At 37.2% G+C, this 24,097-nt stretch overlaps 1 protein-coding gene across 4 annotated transcripts in view; it reads left to right on the top strand.

Annotated features, from left to right (window-relative positions):
* The window catches only part of ZNF385D (zinc finger protein 385D), a 423,315-nt gene extending 402,545 nt beyond the window's left edge, over nt 1-20,770 (top strand). For all 4 annotated transcript variants that reach the window (XM_062607166.1, XM_062607168.1, XM_062607170.1 and 1 more), the window contains 4 exons: nt 12,643-12,876; nt 14,613-14,791; nt 16,179-16,280; nt 20,471-20,770. In XM_062607166.1, coding sequence (XP_062463150.1) covers nt 12,643-12,876; nt 14,613-14,791; nt 16,179-16,280; nt 20,471-20,704 — 749 coding nt within the window. In that variant the 3' untranslated portion in view covers nt 20,705-20,770. The remainder of the gene's footprint in view (nt 1-12,642; nt 12,877-14,612; nt 14,792-16,178; nt 16,281-20,470) is intronic.
* Nucleotides 20,771-24,097: the final 3,327 nt, after the last annotated feature.

Below are 24,097 nucleotides of genomic sequence, written 5' to 3'. Positions count from 1 at the left end.
ACTATGTCTTTAGATCCCAAAAGAACAAAGGTTAGAAGGCATTTTAATCCAGTTCATCTTTTTGGCATCGCTAAGTCCTGATGTCAATGGAGTGTAAGAGGTCATAGCCTGATGAAGACAATGTTGATGATTACATACTGAAATGAGCAATAAGTGGATTTTAAGTGATGCTTGCTTGCTTATTATATGAGACTTTTTATTGACTTTTCCAACAAGTAGAAAAGTAGACAGACAAGATAAAAGGGCACACAAAAATGTACAACAAATGTTAAGGGGGAGAAAAAAAAGAAAAGGAAAAAAAACCCAAAACCAGTTAAAAAGAAGGACAAATACATAGGAAGTCATCTTGATTGCTTGCTTTTAAGAGCTCTGTTTTGACTTCAACCTTTATTTGGTTTCAGACTGTCTTTGTAAGTGCTATGGATGGTTTGCAACTTAAAACAATACTTAAAATATAGCCCTAAAATGTGAAGGGTGTAAAAAGCAGTCAGGTATTTGAGGTCTGCTTATATTTAATAAGCACTGAATACTTTGCTCTCATAGCTAATGGTGGTCCCACTCTACCTCGAATTTTTAGCCTCACCATGGATAGTCTTCTTTATGCTGTATTTCTAAGAGTTATTTCACCATCTCAAAGCTGCATCTTCTACTGAATGCTGTCGCATTTGAAGTGTTGGAGTATCATCTCTACTGTCAAGTGTAGACTAAGGATAAAAGAAATGAAGGGTTTTGCTTTGATGTGAATTGTGTTTAGATTATTACACTGCTTACCTACAGGAACTTCACCTTAATCTCTTATAGGAATGTCTGAAAGCTATAAGAACAAGTTTATAAAAACATAGTTTTGGAGCACTGCTTCTCATCTCCGAGTTGTGATGTTTATGACTGACTTACAGTTTTTGCTATTGGTTTCATGGGAACGGAAGCCTAGATTTGATGTTTTGGGCATTTTTTCTGCCTTCTTTTTCATCTCACAAAAGCAAATCTTACAGTTTTACAAGTGCAATCATTCTTCTCATGGTCATGGATCGAGACATCTAATGATCTACAGTTTCACTTGATCTCAGAGGTTCAGAGTTCAGAGTTTCAGAGGCTTTGAGAAGGAGGAACCAGTATTTTTTGGTCAATTTACAGTCTTCCACTCACCAAAATAAATTTTAAAAATCTATATAGGTGTATCTCCCAAGACTGTAGCTAAAATACCACTATAATCAATTGGCTTACAAGGTCACAACAGATGCAGTTTTACTGAAGGAGAGCTAAGCATGCTCTCTACCAGCCTGCCAAGTGACTAATGGATAAGCATTACGTAGGAAAACTGTTTGTGCAAGTGTTGGCCAAATTCTTTATACTGGGAATTAATCATTTCCAGTTTTTATAAATAAAATCACTGACATTCTCTAAAAGGCCAAAACCTGCCTATGTGGTGTGTATTGCTGTTTCAGAGACTGGCATATTTGAAGTTTTGTTTCAGAAGAGCTGTGCACAACCTTTGTTGAGTTTTCTAAATTGCTGTGTGATGAAAAGTGGTCCTAAGTAAGTGATGCTAAGCTGAGTGGAAGTGTGGCTGTGGACTGGTGATCTGATTTTTGCAAATGCGTGATACTTTGTCCTTGCATGTTCATGTAAAAAGTACTTGGATGGCTGAAAGGCTGTTGAGGTATGCAAACTTCACTTACTCACCTAGGCACTGTGGAAACATGAATATTAAAAATACATTCAGTTATTCATAAAATAGCTACAAATGAGGGCAGCTTTCGAATATCTGTGCTTGTGTTGCTGTTTTCATGGACTCTTATTCATACATTTTTCTCTGTTATAGTGTACATGGAAGAGAGATTTAACTATATGACAGAATGAAAACTAAGGAACCAGTAATAAAGTATATTATGCTCCTAAAGAGAACTTTTATTTTCTTTCTTTCTCTTTTTTAAGACCGAATTCTGGGTCTGAATGATGTCAGATCTAGTCATGTCTGAATAACTGTCGTGTACAAGAAAGGAAAAAAAAAATACAGAGGGAGCTAGGGTATGATCTTGTAAGTGTGTAGTATTTGCAGCCACATTTAGGGAAGGTGAAACCACTTTTGTTGCTACTGTGTTGCGTTGGTAGGGGAAGAATAGCATACAAAGGAAAATGTGGCACATGTAGAGAATGACAATTTGGGTTTACCAAAGAAATTGATAAAAAACTGTAATTATGCTCATTAATATCCTCCCCTACTGGAAAACAGAATGTGAAAAGACCAACCATTACAGAACTAGCACAAACAGTTTGTAATTATTAGCAGCCCTACTCCTGTTGCACAGGGCTGTTTTCTTTAAATGTACCTCCATGACATTTCTTCTGAACAGTTTGTCTGTGACTAACTGCCTAATAATCACACCACTTAAAATGTAGCCTTTCCTCAACATGACAGAACTTTTGTCTTTGCAAGTACTGGCCAAACAATACAACAAATTAACTATGTCACTGTGAGTATTAGCACATGTCACTTTTACCTTTCCAGATAACATCAGCCTTTAATGTCAGCCTTACAAGCAAATGTATAAGAAAAGGCCAAAGCATAGAAGGAATTAAATGCCTCATCCAGGAACCTGCATATGTTTGCTAAAGCTAGTCTTGGGCTGCCATTTTGATGCTTTCATTAGTATGCTGTTGCTTTCTGCTTTTGTCACTGCAACCTAAGAGCTGTCTTTCCTTATTCAGGTCTCTTCTGCTAGCTTTGTGTCTTAAAATACAAACCCATCATTGTTTTATGTGTAATTGGTTGAATCAAATAATATATTTGATTCCATAAGCTTTGAAACTCGGAGTATCTATATATTGTGCCATTATGAAATACATTTGTGATTTGCACTGTTACTTGTGTGCAGAAGACTTTATCCGATTCACTAGAACAGCTTTGGGCTAGGAAGGCATCACTTCTTCCATTTTGCATATGTAGAGAGCTTGTCTGATAAAAAGCAAAGCACTGATAACTTCTCTGCTGGGCATGTGTATGGTGTCAGGGAATGCCACTGGAAGATACAAAAACAGTTGTTTCAAGTTCTTCTGACAAAGAGAAAATTTGATGAGAGGGAATTCACTAAATTAAAGAAGCAGGCAGGTTTCTCTTGCTCTTTGGCTGATTCCAGGACCATCTATCCACCTAAAGCGCACCCACAGTGCTTTACTTGTTTTTTCTGCCAACTAACGTAATCAGACTAATAGTTCAGTTGGTTGCAGGCTGCCTGAAGGTAGAAGACTGACACATGATAGCCAACAAGAGACTGCTAGTGTTGCACAAAATAATTCTTTTATTTAAAAAATAATAAAAAGCAAGACAAAACTGTAAACCATGCCAAGAACTGTGATGACAGCAAGTTATTTAGAAATTGTTGGTCTGGATTGTCTGCGCAACTCTGTAAACATCATTCAATGCCTTTAATTGTAATGGTGACACAGGATATTTCATAAGCCCTTTGTTTCAGCCTAGAAGCAGCCTGTGGTGGGTTGGAGAGGGGAAGGAGTAGAGGGGATGTAAGTAATTGTAGAAACATTTATTTTAGATTATGGAGCCTGCTGGAGATTTAAAAGCAACTTATCTAGATGGTCATAGTAACTGCAGCTGTGAGTAGTAATATATCCTTTCACAGATTCTAGAAAGTGCAACAGATTTCCTTTCACTGGCACCCACTTGGAAAAAAATCCAAGGAAGAAACCCCTGTAAAAGCATTGTACTGAAGAGGACTACTAAAAGTCTAAATAGGATAGCAGAAAAATCAAAACACTTACATACTACCATCTCCTGTTCTGTTCTCTCATCAATTCCTTGTGAAATCTGTTCCTCCAAAATTTGGGTGTTTGGTATCTCAACTACTTATGGAAGAGCAGGTGGTTGTAGAGAAAGCCATTGCTGATCAGTCCACAGAACACTTCTGCTATGGCCTCTACTTCTGGTGTACTCCAAGACAGATGTCTGAAAGAATGTATGTCTTCTCAGGGCTCTCCTTGCCTTAACTAAACTGAAAAAAGTTAGAGAGTTATAACAGATGCTAGAACAGCTTCTGACAATTCTTGTATTAGACACAACATTAGTTTATTGCCAAAAGCAAACTCACTAGCTCAGTGCTCTCCAGTAAAGGAAGTGAGCTGTTGTAAAGGGTACAGTTTGAATTATTACTGGAATTAAGACAGGAGAATGCCATGAGGTATTACACTTGTGGGAGTGGCCAGAAGTCAGAGTTCTCTGAAATTCTGAGTTGAATTCCAGTTGTTTTAATTTATTTCTAGGTTCTTGGACTATATTTTTTTTTTTTGAAACTTAGACTTTAGATTAAGGTTTTAAAGAGGACATTCAGCTTGCTTACAATGAAAAAAATCAACTCCCTACTTAAAATGGAGAGTGTTCCTATGCAATCTGCAGCGAAGTTCACTCATTCTTTCCTTGTTCCATTTGATTAATGAAAGCAATGTATTTTCTCTCCTTCTGCCAGTGATTAATACTTCTCAGCACTCCTTTGTTTTTGGTGGCAGATTGCTGGGGGAAAGATTCCACAGTGAATTGGTTTTGATATCAAGTTTTAAATAGGCTTTGCCAGCCTGCTTGTTCTATGAAAAATGCTTCTCAGTCTCCAGTAGTGTATACCCTGGACCGTGTCTGCTCTATTTCTCTGTTAAAGAGAAAGGAGTATAAGGAGGAAAGCCCCTTTCAAAGCTCACTTCCATCATTGCAGCTGAAACAGAACAGCTTGGCTGCTGCTTCCTTTCCCATATCAGCAATGTAGGCATGTGGGGGCAGCAGGAGTAGTAGGCAGAGACTGACTGAATCAGTTAAGTACTAACCTTGGTAAGGGCAATTCATTCTTCCAGGAATGTGGCTTGAGTCAAAGCCTTAATGGGTGTTTGGGTGGCAAGGTATTCTTTTAAAGCCATTACTGTCAGTGACAGAGACAAAAGCTGCTAACTGAATTCTCCTTGGGGAAGTACTGCCTCCAGTACTGACTACGTATTACCACCTAGACCTTGGTGGTGAGGCAGGGCCTATTTTTAAGTAATATTTTGGACTGCCTACACTAGTGATTCACACAGTGCCAAGGGTGTTCCTGGACATGGGAATGCAATCATCCATTCATTTCCACTGCTAGAGCTGTCTTTGGATGACTGCTGGCCAAAGTTGAATCTCCCAGATAACCCTGAGCATAGTCTGGAGTTCAGTATGAGCCAAAGAGCAACAGGCAGTTCATATGCAGCTGGGCTGTTTTGGAGGGTAAGAGAGTTTAATAATACAGGTGGGGACTGCTATGCACATTTTGGCCTTCGTGCTGCTGAAAGGTACATTCAAGGCAAATTCATTTTGATCTAGTATATTTTACAGAAACTTTTTCTTTACTGGGCTATAAGCTTTTAAGGACTCATTTTCAATTCCTTGGTTTTCGGCCCATGGTAAAAGCCTCTGATGCATTGTTTCTGCTCATGCATTAGGATGAACTACAGATACATTTTTGATTGTGCTTGCTTTCACTTAAAAGTTGGGAAATGTGTATCGAAGCAAGTGCAGATGTAAAACTGGTGGCAGTTTGCCCGCATAGCCTTTGATGTTGCCAAGCATGAGACACCTAAGTATAGGACGATCCAGCTTTCCTTCTATATTTGTGATCAAATCACCATGTGCATGTTTTATTCCTTATCTTAAAAGCAGTGTTTTACATTGCAGCCTCCAAAATAAAAATTTAACTATCGAAGTGGAATCCAGCACCCTCCTGTAAGTTAGAGTCAAAATAGAAAATGTGTTATTTTAGTAGGGCCAATGAGACCACAGTCTGCAAAAATCCTCTTTGCACTTGACTGTGAGCTTCACCCTTTTAAACAAACACTTTGTCCTGGTTTCAAATTCAATTTTTCACAACACAAGTCTTAGATGGCAAGAGTAGCTACAGCCAGTGACCTGTTCTTCTCCTGCAGCTCCTTGTGTGGGGACTCTCACTCGTAGCTGATGAAAGCTGTTTTACTTCTTCCTGGCTGAGGAGAAATCTATATAATAGAAAGGACAGCTCGGTGCCCAAACACAGCCTTCACCAAGAGTTACTTAAAATAACTTGAAAAATAAATGCTTTCTCTTCATCATCTCCTTTCCTTCCAGTCATATTTTTGTCAGCTACATTTGCCTGAGAACCCAAAACTCAGACGCAGTGTGACATTTCCCTACCTTCCGCCTTCCCTTTCCACAGGTCTTTTACCCCCAGCTGTTGCTGTTACTGCCAGCTCTGTTCAATTAACCTCAACAGGAATGCAGTCACCCCTCTGCAGTTCATCCTGTTCAGGATTAATGAACTGTGCTTTAAACCAGGGGGACTGCTGGTAAAAATGAGGTGTAATTTCATTAGAAAATTGTGTACTGCTAATTAATGAAGAAGGTCATTTTAGGACTTGGCAGAATTGAACTTAACTGGGAAAAAATATCTACAGAGCAAAAATATGTGAAGTTTGCTACTTTCTCTTCACTCTCTCTATGGACACTTCTTGGCACCAAACATCCTGTTTTCTGTCTCACTCCCATCAGGTCACCACTAAGGTGTGTCACCAGGAAGCATGGTATGAAGGCAGCAGTAAAACCACTTGTTGTGGGACTGCTTGTTTCTTCATCCTTTGTTTCTGAGTGATAAGTGTGTATAATGTAATTTATTTAAGTGTTAAAAAAAAAAGAAGTGGTCAAAATACTGAGTTCATTGCTTCTCCAGTTATGAACCAAGAAAATTCATGGCATTTTACTTTCATGCTGGTCCTGGAAAGTTTGCAGTCCTTCAGTTTCCCAATAGTGCTTGTTCTGTACATTAGAGCAAAAGTTTGGGCCATACCTCGGATACATTCAGCCTTTCACTTTCTGGATATCAAAAGCAGTCTTGATGGACATCTAGACAAGGCACAGTGACAAGGAACTTTAGAATAAAAAGTGACTGAAGATACAGGGTAGTGACAGGGGAAGGGAGAGAAAACAGGTGAATGGCTGGTGTTTGAAGATCAGAAAAGGCAGCATGTAAAAATTTCCAAATTCTGTTTCTGTTTGATCATACATAACTTTATTTATTAACTTCAGAGCTCTTGACTCTTCCATTGGAGCCTATTAATCAGTACCCATCCTGTAAAAGATCAGGTAAATATCAAGATTTCCAATATTTCATGTCGTTACTGAAGGAGGTCTTGTTATTAAGCAAGCTGTCGGTTAGGTACTTTAATCCTTTATACCCAAAAGCCTGTATGTATGATATTTAACTCTCTAAACCATATTGTTGTAAGTAGATTTTTTCTTACAAAAATTTCCATGGATCCTCCCAAATTCTAAAAATATACTTCTGACTCTCCAAGTAAAAGATAATCCATTCTGGGAAGCATGTATCTATAAAAAAATAGATTGAATCCAGGCTTTGAGTATAAAACAAAGTCTAATGACTGGAATTGTCATGATATGATATTGAGAGAATTTTCTGTGTGATATATTGTAATGGGCTAAATATCCACTAACCACAAAATGTGCAAGTTTATATTCTGTGCATATAAAGGAGGAGGAGTTTGATACATTTGAGTCAAAGATCCTCAAAGTATTTTGTTTAAGAGCCACAGCCATCCAGTGTGCTAGCACACATGCTTGTGTTTTAGCATGTAAGTACAGAAAGTCAGCCAAGCACTAAAAAAAAAAAAAATCAAAAAAATGAAAAAAAAAACAAACCAGAAAAATCAGTTGCAGTTATTTTGGGGATGGTACTTTGTTTTTTATGTACTCCATTGTTGTATTTATAGATTCAAAAGAAATTACATCTTATCTTCAAATGTAATTAACAGAGGGGACATGGAAAATGGGATTTTCAGAGCAGCCCAAGGAAACTAAGGACCCGGTTCTTAGTAGGCATATTAGTAAAATAATATGCCTAGTGTCCTTTGGACACACCAGTGTCAAGCACCCATATGGGGCATTCTGTTACGTGATGCGGGTTTGTTACAAGCGAGTCAGAAGTCCTGATGAGAAGAGGATTTGCAATATGAAGACGTTTAATAGTGTAATGAAATATTTCATATCAAGTTTTTTTTGTTATGAAAAAGAACGTGCTTTCTAGTTTGTGCAGGGGGTGGGTTGTTTGAATTGGGGTTTTATGTTTTGTTTGCTGTTTTTTTTTCTTTTTTCCTGGATGGCATTATGGGCCAAATGCTCAATCTTTTTATTTCAAAGGCAAAGTTTGATTTAAGTGAGACCAGAATGTGTGGGTGTGTGCTAAGTCAGATATTTTTAAATGCATTCCACTAGAGATTGCGGAATTAAAAACACATTCATAAATAGTTGTTATTTCTTTGAAGTCAGATCACTTTTCTGTCTATGGGTCTATTTATGGTTTCAGGATAAGAAATTCTGATGCATAGTAGGAGGAACTGATGAGTAAAACTTTCACATAGAAGAAAAACATGAGTTGTAATTTTCTGTTTCTTCAACATAAAGAAAATACGTGAGTCCTGTAGCTGGGATATAAAATTAATCTTGCTTATTTAGGAGGACCTTAATCACACACTTTCAGTTTTACACTTGAACTGTGGTATCTGCAGTACCCAAAAGAGTCAATTCTCACAGAATGTTTTTTCATTTGGTTTTGTCTTCTTGTTAAAATATTTCTTTGATTTTGCCAATGACCAATATTAGATCTTAATGGTATTTACTTATTGTTTTTATTCTGTGGCTATATTAAGAGCAGGAACACAAACAGTTTATTTTGAATCCTGAAGTGTTCACTTTTTTTGCTGCTGGAGTCCAGTTCCATACAATATTAGCAATCAGCTTCTATGCCAAAGCCAAGCAGTGACAGTTGCAATAATGAATATTTGCTGCAGGCCACTGGTATGAAAATAGCACAGTGCTGCAAGCCTGCGTCACCAGAAACAAATCTTCCCTTTGACTGTGACTGAATTCCCAGCTTGATTTTAGATCATTTATTATTGAAATAGTTCTTAAAGCACTGTCATAATATAATGTTGAAAAATGCTGATTCAGTCTTCAAGGCATCTATTCAAATGCCTTCCTATTCCTTTTTGGTGGTTTTGTTGTTGATTTGGTTTATGGGTTGTGGTTTTTTTAATCCTTTATACCTTTAATGCTGTGCCTGTATTTAGGACACTGAGATGTGTACAGGCAGCAATACTGTAGTGTACTCGAAGAGACTCATGCTGGTTCAGTTAGAAGTTCTGGTGAGAAGAGGATTTGAATTTCCTCTTTGTAGCTTAATTGACCGCTATTAGAATGTTTTCTTTTAATTCCTGCAGATAATTCTAAAGTTTATATGAGGAGAACCAGCTTTAAATCTGTGTGGTGGCTTTTATTTGATGAACTTGGGTGATTTTCTTGTTCATGTTTTGAGTCATTAATGCATTTGCATTAGTGGAATATATTTATGCAGGGCACCTTTTGAAAGTGCAGAATATATATACTGAACTTTGATTATTTTTTTAGTTGAAGAATATGAAGAGTTTAACATTTTTAGTTTAATTTCTATATACAATGCTGCTTTCATGCATGCATCTCAAAATACCTGCAAAAGGACTAAAAAAATAAATTGTATTTTCTTTTCACTTTAAAATAATTACATAGGGAAATAATAGATGACAGAGATAAAGGAGGTCAGATATTTGAAGCTGGATAAAATCTGCAGCTATTTAAGTTTTTGTTGATTTTCATTGCCTCAGGTTTTCCTTGCTTAAGGCAGAATACTGACCCTTGCACTGTAAAGCTGTTAAATGGTGATTTACATATGATGTACATATCTAATTTCCTGCAAGATTAGAATGAGCACCAAAGTTGCCATCAGTCCTGAGAGAATGTTAATGTCTTTCCTTCTCCCTGATGCCATCAACCCTCTGCCTTCCTTTTCACCAGAAAAGTACATTGGCTGAACCTACTACTCTATGGTAGAACCGAGATGGAGAAACTGAAGTTCTAAAACCAGTGTTATGTACTGCTGGGATTGGGATTTTGAGGAAAATAATTTCACTGTGGCAACTTTCAACTGAAAGAAAGCCAACACTGACTTTCAGATTCTTTGGGATGGGAAAGGAGTGACTAGTTAAATGTACAATTTTGTGGGCAGATCTACAAATGCTTCATTTACTTATCAGTTTCCCAACAAAAACCTTAATATTTCAAAACAGGTTGGGTTTTCTTGAAACATTATTGTTGGTCTGTAAAAATAATAAATAATAACAGAATGTTCAGCAAATAATACTACTGCTTCTGCACCAGTATTTGACATGGCCGGTACTTTCAGGATATAACCACCTCCAGACTCATTCTCAGGAAAAAAATGAGGTGTTAAGCAGGATCTTATTTTTGCTATATGCTTTAATGCCTGGAAGTATGTAGAATATTCACATGACAAACTCTGCTTTCTTGGTTTTATGAATAATAATTTTTAAAAAAACATTTGGGTTTTAAAACTTAAATGGGAAAATATGTACAAACACCACAAAATATAGAATGTATAGAAATTAATAGGTCTGGAAGGGTCAAATCCCCACTGACTGAAAGGGAATCATACCTGGGTCGGTTGCTCCCGCAGATATTTGGTCAGTCAGTTTCAAGTGCTCCAGTGGACAGTGTTTCCAGATCTCTGCAGGTAGGCTATTCTCAAGCTTTATTAGAACAAATTTCCTGATGTCTAATCTAAGGCTCTCTTGATGTAATCCCGTAGTCTGTGTCCTATTAGGAAGGATCAGGGAAAAGAGTTTATTTTCTTATTTTTAGCTACCTTCTACAGATCTAAAAAATGGTTTCAGTGTTTACCTTCGTCTTCCATATTCACAGTCCATGTTTTCTAAATGTCTAATTTGTTTTGGCTTCCTCTCCCTCTTATTGGTTTCCATTTATATTGCTGCTGGATTTACAACAAAGCAGGCAATTTTTCATTTTTGACTTTGTGGTCCGCAGACTGGACACAGGGCCTTTTAAGTGCTGATTAGGAGAGAAGAAAATCCTTCATATAATTTTCACTTCAGACTTCCAGTATGGGGGGGGGGACCTGTTTCGTAACGCGATGATATGAGAGATCTCTCTTCATTTTATTACCTGCTACGGAAAGCTTTTTCTCATAAACGAGCAAAGAAAACAACACAAAATCAAACAAACAAGTCCTCAAAAAGTAGTTTTGGGGCTGTTGTTCTTCATCTTGTTTTAATAGATCAGATTAATCCTACTGAGTGTGGACTCCTGCAGTTGTCTTTGCTGAAAAGTATCTAATTTTCTAGACTGTTTCTCAGAATTGTTTTGAATCATGTTTCTGTGTTTGTGGTTGCTCCCAGTTTGCTATTGTCTGCTAAGGTATTAGGTATGTTCTTCAGTAATGAAGTTGTTGAACAATCTGAAACACCTCTGCAGCATCAGTCAGTTGTGTCCCTCCTGCACCACAGCACATACTGAGATCTATCAGCAAAATATTTATTATTTTGCCTATTCTTACAAATTGTAGTGAATAAAGCACAGTACAGGTAGAGCACCACTAACACCAAGGGATGTATGAAAGAAAATTAGCTGTCTATGTTGTAACATACCCAATTCCAGGGATATCTCAGTTAAGTAACTGTGATTTCTTACAGAAGAAACTGCTACTCAGTAGGACTTAATATGACAAAATACAACAGTGCAAAGCTAGAACAGTTCCTGTCCTTACTCTCCTTTTCCTGTCCCTTACTTGCTGTCTTCTCCACTGCCTCATTGCTGTATTTTGCTATCCTCTATCCTGCTAAGTACTTAACTACCATATGAAACTGCCATATCCAAATTTCATCTATGCATTATTCAAACCACAATATCACTGTATTTTCTCTCTCTTGAATTTGAAAACTACAGAAAAAAGCGCAAGTTCTTAGGTGGAAGCACTAAGTTTGCAAATATAGGTTTAGGTTTATAATATGCTTACAATTTTTCCAAACATACCACTGATATGAAAAATGGAGATCTTATTGGTGTTTGTGTAAGTCTCAGATACAGAATTTTGCATATTTAATTACTATTAGTATTTATTGTTATTATGTAATGGGTAACAATAATGGATAAATGTATACTGTGTATTATTCATTACATGTCATTTTGTGTTAGTTTTGGCTAATATCAAGTGAAGCATCAATTTAACATTTTATTTTATCAGATATCAAGAACAGACAATTATTTTAATATTAGTTTTAGTCCAGAATGGTAAAACCTTAGCTTTGCTACTCATAGCGTAAGTATTATGTGGTACTATGGCAGTTTATGCATCTGAAGTGCCGCATATAAATTTTAACTAACCATTATAATGGTAAATTACACGACCTCGTCTAGCAGATTATCTTTCAGTTGCACAGTGCAGTTTTAATGACCTGTCTTTTCAATTTATGAATTCTGTATTTACTGGGTGTTAGCACAAGGCAGGAGACAGAATACGTCTCATTTCGATACATGGGAGTACTGTATTTTGTAACCACGCAAAATACAAAGAATAAGGTCAGATTTATTTCATTACCATTAGTCAAACCATCACCAGCACAATCTGACTCTCTGTGCAGTTGCAGCATTAGGATGAAAACAAGCAAATGCCAAAGGTCAAAACCCCTTTTTTTGTGTTTCCTTCCATCTCCTCTCTTTGCCCGCAGACGTTACCACAGGGACACCAGCAATATCAACAACAACAACCGTGGAAATCCGGAAGAGCAGTGTTATGACAACTGAGATCACCTCTAAAGTGGAGAAAGTCCCCACAACAGCCACTAGCAGCACCACATGCCCTTCTGTGGAGACTGAGGAAGAAAAAGCAAAAAGACTGCTGTACTGTTCACTATGCAAAGTCGCTGTCAACTCTGCCTCGCAGCTGGAGGCGCACAACAGTGGTGAGATGGAGCAGTGCTTGCTTTTCTCCATTTTTTCCTTCTCTCTCAAGAGCTGTGAAATTATCTTCCCCTGAATAGATTAGATCTCTTGCAGCAGGGGACAAAGAGGTGGCAGAAAACTGGCAATTACAAGGAATTCATTAACTATTAAAGAATAAAAATGACAGACTAAGAGTCTTTCATAAAGCAGGAAGAAAGGGATTTTGTTGCATGCAAGTTACCCATTTTCTTACATTTTAGCTTTTGCCACTTCCAAACCTTATAGAGCTAAATGACAGCTCATGCTTCATTACCTTTGGTGTTCAGAGTTTGCATAGTTTTGTTTGTGCCAGCTAGCAAACTGAGTATGAATGCTATTAGTTTTGTTTGAAATCTAACAAATTAAGGCTGAAAGAGGGAGTGTCAGCTGGAGTCCAGTAACGAGAGTTAGAATTCTTCTTCATATTGTCTGTTAATAACCTGTTAAAATTATGTATATTTTCCCTTTGTTTTCATCAACTGATAGCAACTGCTGTATGAGAGTTTTTTACTTTCCAAACATTTTCATGTTGTTAGAGCTAGTAGCTTCAATAATTGCCAGTAGTAGCGAGCCATCATTCACAGTCACTGTTTTAAGCATCTCATTCATTGGCTGTGTGGTGAGCAGAGTTAAAAGATCTTGGGATTTAATATGGTGGCAATGACCACCTATAACCATCCTGCAGAAAATCTCCTGATTTTGGATGTCAGGGGTTACCTGCCAGCAGGTTAAATAGATTTAAGAGACAAACAGAGAGCCTAAGGTTTGAAACATAAGAGACAGCGATCATATACCTGCAGCAAAATGATCAGTGGTTTCATGATGTAATAAAATAGGAATTAACTTTGGCATATCTGAAGAATCCACTTAAATTAAAAAGGAAATGCTAATTTGTTGCTATTCATGAGAAACAAAGCCTAGTCAGTTTAGAATGCTGTATTTGATGTATGCCAGGTTTTCAACTGGTGAAAATTCAACTTTATAAAGTTATTTAACTTCACATAAGGGTTACACTCAACATTTTTCTGATCAAGATGAGTCAAAATCTTGTTCTGTGTGGAAGTCAACAGTATAAGAGATTGTTCACTCTGAATAAAGGTAACACTACAGGATACTTGTTTTCTATCCAGTCTTTATTTCAATAAAAAATTCAGGTGCAGTTTTCTCACATACACGTTTCTCACACATTTCGGTTTCCATCCAGGCCATTGAAGATCCATAGGTTGCTGCCAGAAACCTCTGCCCCTTTTTGATTTGAAGACTAATTAATTAAATACAGATTTAAGTGTAAGATACATAAGACATACTGTTTATCAATCCATTCAGGAGGACAACAAATCAAATCCAACTACATCTTTAATAGCTAAATTACTCTTCTTTTGCAGCTACAGTTCAGGTTTTATTAGCAGTAGGAGTTAATGAGAAAAGTCACGCCCATTTAACTTCACATCAGGATACCTGATTGTGCCACTACTTACTGGTCTGGCTGCTTTGTTCTAGTGCATTACCTACAGTTATGTAATTTGATAATGAAATATCAGATCTTAAATATTGTTACATTGGTATGAATCAGATGCAGACAAACACAGGCATATTCCAAGAACAGCATGTGGTACCAAGCTGAGGCTCATATGATTTTCTTTTAAAAAGAAAATAAAACAATGAATGCAACCAAATTGCCAAAGTTGTTTCTGTTTCCCATTTCTAATGTCTCCAGGGACTAAGCACAAAACTATGCTGGAAGCTCGGAATGGAAGTGGAACCATAAAAGCCTTTCCCCGGGCAGGCGTAAAAGGCAAAGGACCTGTGAATAAAGGAAACACAGGCCTTCAGAACAAAACATTTCACTGTGAAATATGTGATGTGCACGTAAACTCTGAGACACAACTGAAACAGGTACTCAGCTAGATGCAGAGTGTGAATCCTTGGCTGTTCTTTGTTTTCATGATGATAAAGTACCAACACAGTCAGCATGTGTCAGTCTAACAGTTTACATCCAAATGGAGCTTACAGATTTTGCCCTTTGTATTTGGCTGTCATGCTGTATGTTTTGGTTTGGATATGATTTTCCCTTACACAGAATATGTTTTCTCAAAATCTCTTGATTACTTGATGATCTCAAAAGGTCTTTTCCAACCTAGTTGGTTTCATGATTCTATGATTCTACATATATTTCTGTAAAGAGTTATAGAAGCTCTAAGCTGCAACATGTCACAACTGTCTTTAGACTAGTGTAATTGTCATGAGCTAATAAACCCTGCCATTTAGTGTACTGCATGATATTGGACTTGAAAAAGATGTGGAGGTGGGTGCAGGCAGCACTTTCACAGAGCACTGCATAACCTGCTTAGAAACGCAGGCTGGAGAGGATTTGTACTATTTTTTTATCAGTGTTACTCTAACTGAGAAGCATGACCTCTAAATTGCAATTACACTAAATTATGTTCAGTCATTCTTCAGATGAACAAAGCCTTTGTTCTGAAAAACACTTAATTTAATTCCATATGCCTTTTGGAATTAAACTTGGGGAACTTTACAAGAATGAAGATAAATTCACTAATGGACCACAGCAATACTTGTCTTCTGCTTTCAGGGAAAAAAAAAAAAAGCCCAGTTCTTTTGTCTTTTTTTTTTTTTTTTGGTGAGAACTCCTGAGAATGGAAATCAAAGAATATAGTACTGAAAAAGGTCCTTTACATCTAATACTGCAATAAAGTCTGTGTAGCAGGATTTCTGTAAAATCTCATAGATTTCATGAAGAAGATAGTGGATTTTGTGGTTTTTTTTTTCACTGACAGTTTGGTATGTAACCATCTTTCAGCTGAAATCTTGGGTTTCTTAGGGATTTAAACAATTTTGTGACCTTTCCCCCTGCCCCACTTCCAATAGAGGATACTCTATTATCTAATATTCCTCTAAAATTTCTGTCAGCAGTGGATTGAATTTGATGGATACTTTATAAATGGGGAGGAATTTTTCAAAAGCTTCTATCTTTGACCTGATTCAGGTCCTGTTGAAGTTAGCAAAGGTGATAAAATAATTGACTACAGGGGAAGCAGAGCTGAACTGAGCACTGTTAAAAATCAGAGTTCCAGTATGTGATACACAAAGGATCGTTAAAACTGGAATAAACCCTGTTTCCATTTGTTATTGAATTAGTCAAAGTAATGCTGCTGTAGAGAGCAGTAGCCTTCAGTGTTGGAACACCCTTATGAAAAGCAAAATCTGAAATGATCTATTAAACAACTATCACTCTTCCCCCCTCCCAAATGTATTTTAACAGCACATAAGCAGTAGAAGGCACAAAGACAGAGCTGCTGGGAAGCCACCTAAGCCTAAATACAGCCCTTACAACAAACTCCAGAAGGGAACACATCCTCTAGGGGTAAGTCAAACACTTTTATGGTCGTTTGGGTTTGGTGGGGGTTTATTTTATTTCTTTTTATTTCATTTTATTTTGTTTTATTTTACTTTTGTTTTCACCAGGCTAAGTAGGGGTTTTAGAAAATCTAGGTGGAAAAATGATTAAAATGAGAGGAATAGTGTCAGCAATGGGAGTATACAAGTGTATGAGCCCATGGAAGCCCACAGGGGACTTTTTCTATACTCTAATGGGTGTTGACTACAACCTGTGGGTCCTCAGTTTTGTAGCTAGAACTGAATAACCCCAGGAAAGAAGCTTGTTTCAAAGGTAATTAAAGAGCAAGAGATGAAAGAAGCACCCAGATGTCAAACAGGATTTTTCCAGTTTTCACAAAGGACAATAGTGATGAAATGGCTAAATAATACTCTATAAAACATGAAACCTTTATTCTATTTAGAAAAATTACTCAGATAACAACTAAAATAATTGAAAAAATTCATCTCTCATTTCATTTCACTGAGTTTCAGGGTAGTTTTGGTCACATTTTTGACTGCCAGGATAAACTCTCTGTAACACAGTTTTTACTAGTTTCAATAGCTGAGAAAAATGTTTACTTTTTAATAAAAAACCCTCTAGGATTCTGCCATCAGTTAAGAAACAGCTTATATTGTGGGTGGATTAGTGAAACATCTGACATTTATCTCCATCAGATAAACTGCATGATTGTTTTATGTGCTCTGGTGTTTCATAAGGGTTTATAGATGGTTTTGGCAGAGGGAGGATGTTGAATCCTTGGCCTCATAGAGATTAGCTCTTTATGCTGTGACCATCTTCTTTAATGCTGTTAGAATATGGAGCTTTGTTTCTGTGAAAACCCAGTTCTCTTTAAGTTAAAGCTCTTTTCTTGACAACAGAAGTCTATCTTTGTTGGGACCACCCTCATGAGTATATATATATTCATGCATGATTCAGTTGGGTAGGAGCTTTCCTAAGTGTTGTAGTGTAATGCAGTGCCTCATTCTGGTAGATCCACTGGTAGGAATATAGGCCCATAGGATTTTCCAGTAATCCACCAAGAAGACCAAGGTCTCCAGTACATATAAGCTATGCTGAAAGGAATAGAAAATATGTATGAGGTAAGTAGGAGAAGAAATCACTAAAGCCTCTCTGACAGGATTATTATTCCTTTAGGAAATCCACTGTTTCCTAGGGGATGAAAATAACTGTTACATTACTGTTGCTGTTGTGCAGAGTTCTCTATTTACAAATTTTTTTGTAATGGTGGTTTTTGAGAACTTCAGCCAGGATCATTTAGTTGCCACATAGACAAATAAAGGCAAGGTATCCTTTTCCTACTTCCTCACTCCCAATTGCTCACAATATACAGGCTAGAGGCAAGCAAAGAGACCAAGGGGACTTCAGAAGGAGAGAATGAGTCAGTAATAAATGAACAGTTCTGGGTAGTAGAATGGAGACCACACTTAGAAAAGATGACAGCAGTTATCTGTTTAGTCTTTTTGGTTTTGGATAGAAAAAATACCAAAATTGCTGTCATTTAAATGCAGAATGGCACAGCAGCAAGCCGAAGATGTGCTAATTTAACTTTGAATGTAAATGTTTTTTATGAGCTCTAGATTTTTCTTTGCTCCCCATTAATTTTTCAAGTTATTTACTGTCCCTGATTTTGCTTCATTGAAAATGAAACAGATAGTGGCTACTTTACTTTTGATGTTGACTTTCCTGTTAGTAACTAATACTTGCAGGGTATTGTATATGCTAAAGATTACTAGTTTTGCAGCTATCGTGAAATCAGAGCCGTGTTGATAAATTAACTACAGAGCTATCTAACTTCATTAGAATTTTTTGATTCCTCCAAGAATGGGAAAATAGCCCTAGCCTTTTAATATAAACATAAGTCACATAAAATCTTTGTTCTTCATGACAAAAAAAATGTGTGAACATCACCAAATTTATTTCCAGAGAAGTTAGGAAAAGGATGTACTAGATTTTCATAGCTGTTCTAGACCAAAACCTTTCCATTGCCATGTTTTCAGTATCATCTGTACTGCTTTGCCTGGTCTGGTTTTGCATGCTTCAGACAAAACTTTATGAATTCCTATAAAATTTAAGAAATTCCCAAGAGTTTAAGAAATCTTGTAATATTGGGACTTACTTGATATGTCTTCAAGACACAAATGTCCAGCATATATAAAACACTACACTGGAGAGAAAAAGTTTATCAGACATTTGATAGTCTAAACTTTCTGCAATAAAATAACTCTTAGGGAAAACATCCTTCACTGGAAATTCTAGACCTCAGTCGGAGTCCTGTTGTTTTGGGCTGGGGTTTTCTGTACTTTGTACACAGGATTTTTAGGGTTTTTTTCTGTGTGTTCTAAACAGTATTTACTAAAAACTGTAAGGAAGGAGGAAAAAGTCACATGCTCAGCAGGGAAGAATACAGCTTGGATCAGTGGGTGTCACACTGATCAAGAAAAATATCAGATCATTGCTTTTCATAGGCACCATGAGGAATTCTGTATCTAACTGCATTATATCCTCCTTTAAGAGAATAACAGAATCTGGTCCCCTATGAGTATCTCTCTCAGAGCTTTAAAAAGACCTTGAGGCCAGCAGAGTTGCCAGTGGGTATTAGGAAAAGTAAAAATCTTGAATCCATCTGACTGGTAAAGAACCACAGGCTTTTTAGAATATGGCAATAGTGTAATGATGAAACTCGCTGGTGATTCATGTCAGAGTAGTCCTGGCCTTACTTTATGGAACTGGCGAGTTGAAAATATCAGATTGATAGAGTTCAAGCTAATTATTTGAAAGTCCCTTTCAATTCAAGGATGAGAAATTGTTTCCCTGTGAGTGAGAAGTGTCCATACTTACAGTGATATGTACCGTGGTATGGTATATATATTCATATTCTCTACATGCAATACGACATATTCAGGTTTATGTTCTTTGCAAAGGCCTCAGGTCATGCAAGGACACAGACCCACTAAAAGTCCATCACAGCCAATGGGAACTTTTCCTTGCCAGTGGATGAGGTTTCTATTCTTATCTCAGAATTACAAAATCAGAACAACAAAGGTATTCAGGCTCCTGGCATCTCATTAGAAACTTGAAGTCCCCCTGAAATCTGCAGAAATCTATATAGACTACTCTGATGTTCATTTGTATGCATACCAAATGTAAATTCTCTTAAATAATAATGGACCTCTGTGAATATATTCAATCAGTCTGGGAAAAGCATCAGGAGTTGTTGGGGTTTTTTCTGTCTTTTTGGGAACTAAATGAGTTGTATTTGGTAATAAGACTCATGATTTACATGCTTTTAAAGGGGAAGCCTCAGTGACAGTAATAAAAATACCATGTTTTGGCATGTGATGTAGGGAAAATTCATGACAACATTTTAAAATATCTGCGACTTTTTCACAGTCCTTGTAAGAGTGAACAGTATCTTAACCATAAAATTTTGAAGATGCAGCTAGATGACATAGGGCAGCACCCATAGAATTCAGCACCTGCTTGAACCTGTGAAACATAGAAGATTTTCATAACTGGCACAAGACAAACTTTGGTTTTTTATTTGCTTGTTCTCAGAAACAGGAGCTAATAAATAAGAGCTAGCTGGAGATGTTAATTTTGAGTAGAACTTGCATCGTAATGGTAAAAACAAAGTCAGACCTTTTTCATTCTGCTCTGTTCTCTGTCGTAAAGCTGTCCAGATGGGAGTCTTTTAATTGATGGGTAATTCTTCTTTATTTAATTTTTGTATGGTACATGCAGCATTCCTTTGGTGCAGATTGCCCAGCCCCTAATTTATTTCGTGGGATGTGTCCCTTCCCATGGCAGGGGGGTTGGAACTAGATGATCTTAAGGTCCTTTCCAACTCTAACTATTCTATGATTCTATGATTCTGTTTAGGTTTTCTTTGTTTTCTAATCTCATGTTAAATTGCAAGTCTCAGCAATAAGGTGTGAACATTGAAACTGTCTGTCCCCAACCAAATCCTGCTCACCCTTGTCCAATCTGTAAGATCGTATCTCCTGTCACAAGCCTGCAGCTCACAGAGTCAGTAGCCACTATGAGGCCTCTCTTGCCTGATTTTGCACTTACCGTCTTAAGTCAAGATCCCTGTGGTGTTCCTGATATGAACAAATTATGTCTCTCTGTTTGTTTGTTTTCTCTCTTCCCCACAGGTAAAATTAGTATTTTCAAAGGAACCTTCAAAGCCAATGGCTCCACGGATCCTACCAAACCCGCTAGCAGCTGCAGCAGCAGCTGCTGCTGTGGCTGTGAATTCCCCCTTCAGTCTTCGCACAGCCCCAGCAGCCACCCTTTTCCAGACTTCAGCACTTCCTCCAGCACTCCTACGACCAGCTCCGGGGCCTATACGGACCACTCATACTCCTGTGCTGTTTGCTCCTTACTGAACTCCAAACAGGAATTAATTGTACTGCAATAATTTTTCAAAACAAACAAACAAAACAAAAAGAAAATCAAGAACATTGAACTATGCAGTGTTTATTTATAGTTTAAAGTATATATGAAGAGCCAGGACTTTTGATAGAGAACTGAACAAATTCTAAAAGGGGGAATGGGCAGTATTTTCTCCAGATGAGAACATTCCTCTTGAGTATTGATCGTTTTAGAACTGATCTCCAGCATTGACTTGTAGTGACATATAAAACTTATGAAGCCTTTGACTGTGCTTTTTGGCACATATTTCCCTGCAATGTCTTTCCTGCTTTATGAAACAACTTACAAATTTGTCTAAAGGGCATTAACTGGTTCCAATGTACATAAAATACTTTATTCTGTAGATTAAAGAAGGAAAAAAAAAAAGAAACACTGTGAATAGTAGTACCCTTACCAATCCTCCTGCCAAATCAGCAGTTAATGGGTATTTATCTGAACAAAAGTAGATATAATAGATGTCTTGTAAAACAGTAGCATTGTGTCTCTATCTATGCCACTAGGTTTCTAACTGAGTTGCAAAAGACAAAATGAAAAAATTATGTCACTTTGGTAAGTAGTCAAAAATGATGACAATAATGTGGAGCTGTACCTGGTGAGCAGAAATCGCTTTCCTCACCCAGAGAAGAATGGGCATGAAGATAATCTATGATTAGGTCAAAGTAAATGGTAAAGAAGATTTAGTGAGAGGAAAAAAAAAATATCCAGATGCTGTACACAGAATAGGTCAAAATTCTATTTAACTGAGAACGTATGTGTACAGTGTGTACTGTGTGTGTATATTCAAACGTGTAATACATACAGGATAGATCAATGTTGAAGGCATTCCAGTGGACAGCTAAAACTACACTCTTGTCCTGAAACAGGCCTGATACCTTAGTGTTGAGCAGACAGAAGACACAAATGGGTTGCACAAAGTCATAACTAGCAAATGAAAAGCAGGAGAGAAATCCTGGCCTCATTTAAGTCAGTATAAAGTTCCTTCTGACTGCAGTGTAGCCAGAATTTCCTTCCAAGAATGGCACATATTCCTTTTATATCACACCAGTGGGAGTGTCTATAGATCCAGGTAACGTTTTTTGCAACAGGCTTAGTCATAGAAGCAGTTTTATTCTCTTGTTTTATTTCCTACTGATGTGATATAAAATGTCTTAATATACCTATAAAATGTAAACAGCAGCACGTGAGATACATATTACAAGATAACTGCACATTGTGGGTTTGGAACAAATACAAACTTTAGGATCTGAAGGGACCCTTGAATTCTGTAGCTGACCTTTATATAAGGACAGCTTAAAGCCTTATACATTTACTGTGAGGCTTAAAGGGGTTGACTGTGTCCCTTTAAATTGAGATTTATCAGGGGTATATATAGATATATTGTATATATGTTAGAGTAAGAAAAATAACTTATAAACAGAAAATCTACTATATAAAATAATTATATAACCATTGAGTTTCACATGTGGGTCATTAAGTGGTAAGCAACAAACAGCAGAGAAAAAATAGACTTCTTGAATCTGATTCTTGCTGCCTGCTTTTTCCCATAGGGAGCTGAAAAGTATCTATTAATATTATGGAGCGCGCTGCTGAGTGGCATGCGACCACTCTGATGTGTAGCTATGTGAAATACCTACCATACATTTAGGAGGAATAAAATTTAAAAGCATAATTTAAGTTTAGATGTGGAAATTATTTGAAAGATTTTATTAAAAGGTAGTAATGCAAAATATTGACCATGTGGTTGCTATAAGATGCTGCCTGTGGTTAATGTGGACAGTTGGGAGATACAGAGGATGGGAATATACAGCACTTTTGACTTGCAGTTCATCAGTGAGCCTTCCATATACATTGATATTTGCCATTTTTTAAACCTCTCTGCATTTAGATTTTATAAAAAAAATATATGAAAAAAGAGAGAAAGAAGAGGTTCCATGGATGTCTGTGTCCAAAGAATTCCAAAGAGTTGCATTTATTTATCTACAAGTGTTAAAATAAGTTCTATATTACGTATTTGTATTTCATCCAGTTTATTTGCAAACGTTTGTGCCTTGAAATGAAATGGGCTTTTGTTTATATTTAATTCGCTCCTATGTAGCCATGAAGAAGATGTGATGGTGATTTCAGGGCTAATTACTACCTGGATTGCTTTGGCCCAATTTCCAAAACACGAAGAGTATGAGTAAGTTCCTGAAGCCAAGTTTAGGCACCTAAATAACTAGGGGCTGACATTTAAAAGGGCTTCCTAACTCTACAGCTCCCAGTAAAGAGGCAGTAAACAAACCAGCCTTCAAAACCTGCACCTAGCACTCAATTAAGAAAATGCCTCATTTTATTTGGGTACGTAAATGTAATGTAGTAATGTTCAACTCCTCTTTGCAAAATCTTGGCCTTGGTCTTTTGAGCCTGCTTTCAATCTTCCATCTTTTTGCAGAAGTTGTAGTGCCGTTGCCAGCTGTGTTCATATCCCTCCTTGAACAGAGCACCACTTTTCAAGCTGTGCTCCATGAGCCACTGTTTATCTACAGGCCTTTTGTAATAGGCTGTGTAAGTAAGAGCTCGCTAAACAGAGGAGGACCAGCATTTTGGGAAGGCAGAAGATCTGGGCAGGTGATCTTTTCCCCATGAAAAAAATACACAGATGGGAAAAGGGGAGACCCACAAATATCCTATAGACTCTTATGCATGGCCTTCCGGTGCATGGACACCTGATGTACATCCTGCCATGTTGTTAAAATGCCGTCAAAATCAGCAGGCTGTTCCTTGCCAAAATGTGGCCTGTGGCATGTATGGAGGCACAGTACCAAGGTCAGCGTTAAGACAAGTTTTCCTAGAAATAAAGAGCATCATTCCAACTACTTACATCAGCTAATTTGCAATGACACGTTCTGCTTACTTGGACCTCTTTTGTCACAGTGCTCTATGGAACAAGTTTTTGTTCACACAAGTCTCTTAAATTTCAGCTGTAAACAACAAAGTTAATTCTTTTTATGTCTCTTACTCACTACCTAATAAAGGATAAAGCCTAAATGTTAGAATGCATAGTGGATTTTCTGTGCCTTGCTGTTTCACCCTGCTCTTGGTCAGTAACAAGTCAACATACCTGGGATGTCAGCAGAACTGTTTTAGTATATATATATATATGTCAAGGAAAATATTGGTACAGCAATCTGATTGGGCAAGGGGAGCTTCCCACAAAGGGTATGTCCACAGCATACAAAGGAGCTGACAAAGGAGCTATCAAACAGAAGACGCTTTACATCTACTTGTCAGTACATCCTATATAGAGAGCATTATAAAAATGTGTCATCATATTGCATACTACAGTAATACTCCAGGGCCAGAAGGAA

This window comes from Pezoporus occidentalis, unplaced genomic scaffold, assembly GCF_034315485.1.
Source record: "Pezoporus occidentalis ecotype Australia unplaced genomic scaffold, CSIRO_AGI_Poc_V1 ctg120, whole genome shotgun sequence".
NCBI lineage: Eukaryota > Metazoa > Chordata > Aves > Psittaciformes > Psittacidae > Pezoporus > Pezoporus occidentalis.
The sequence above is the reverse complement of the archived record's forward strand: the minus strand, read 5'-3'. Positions and strand labels throughout refer to the sequence as shown.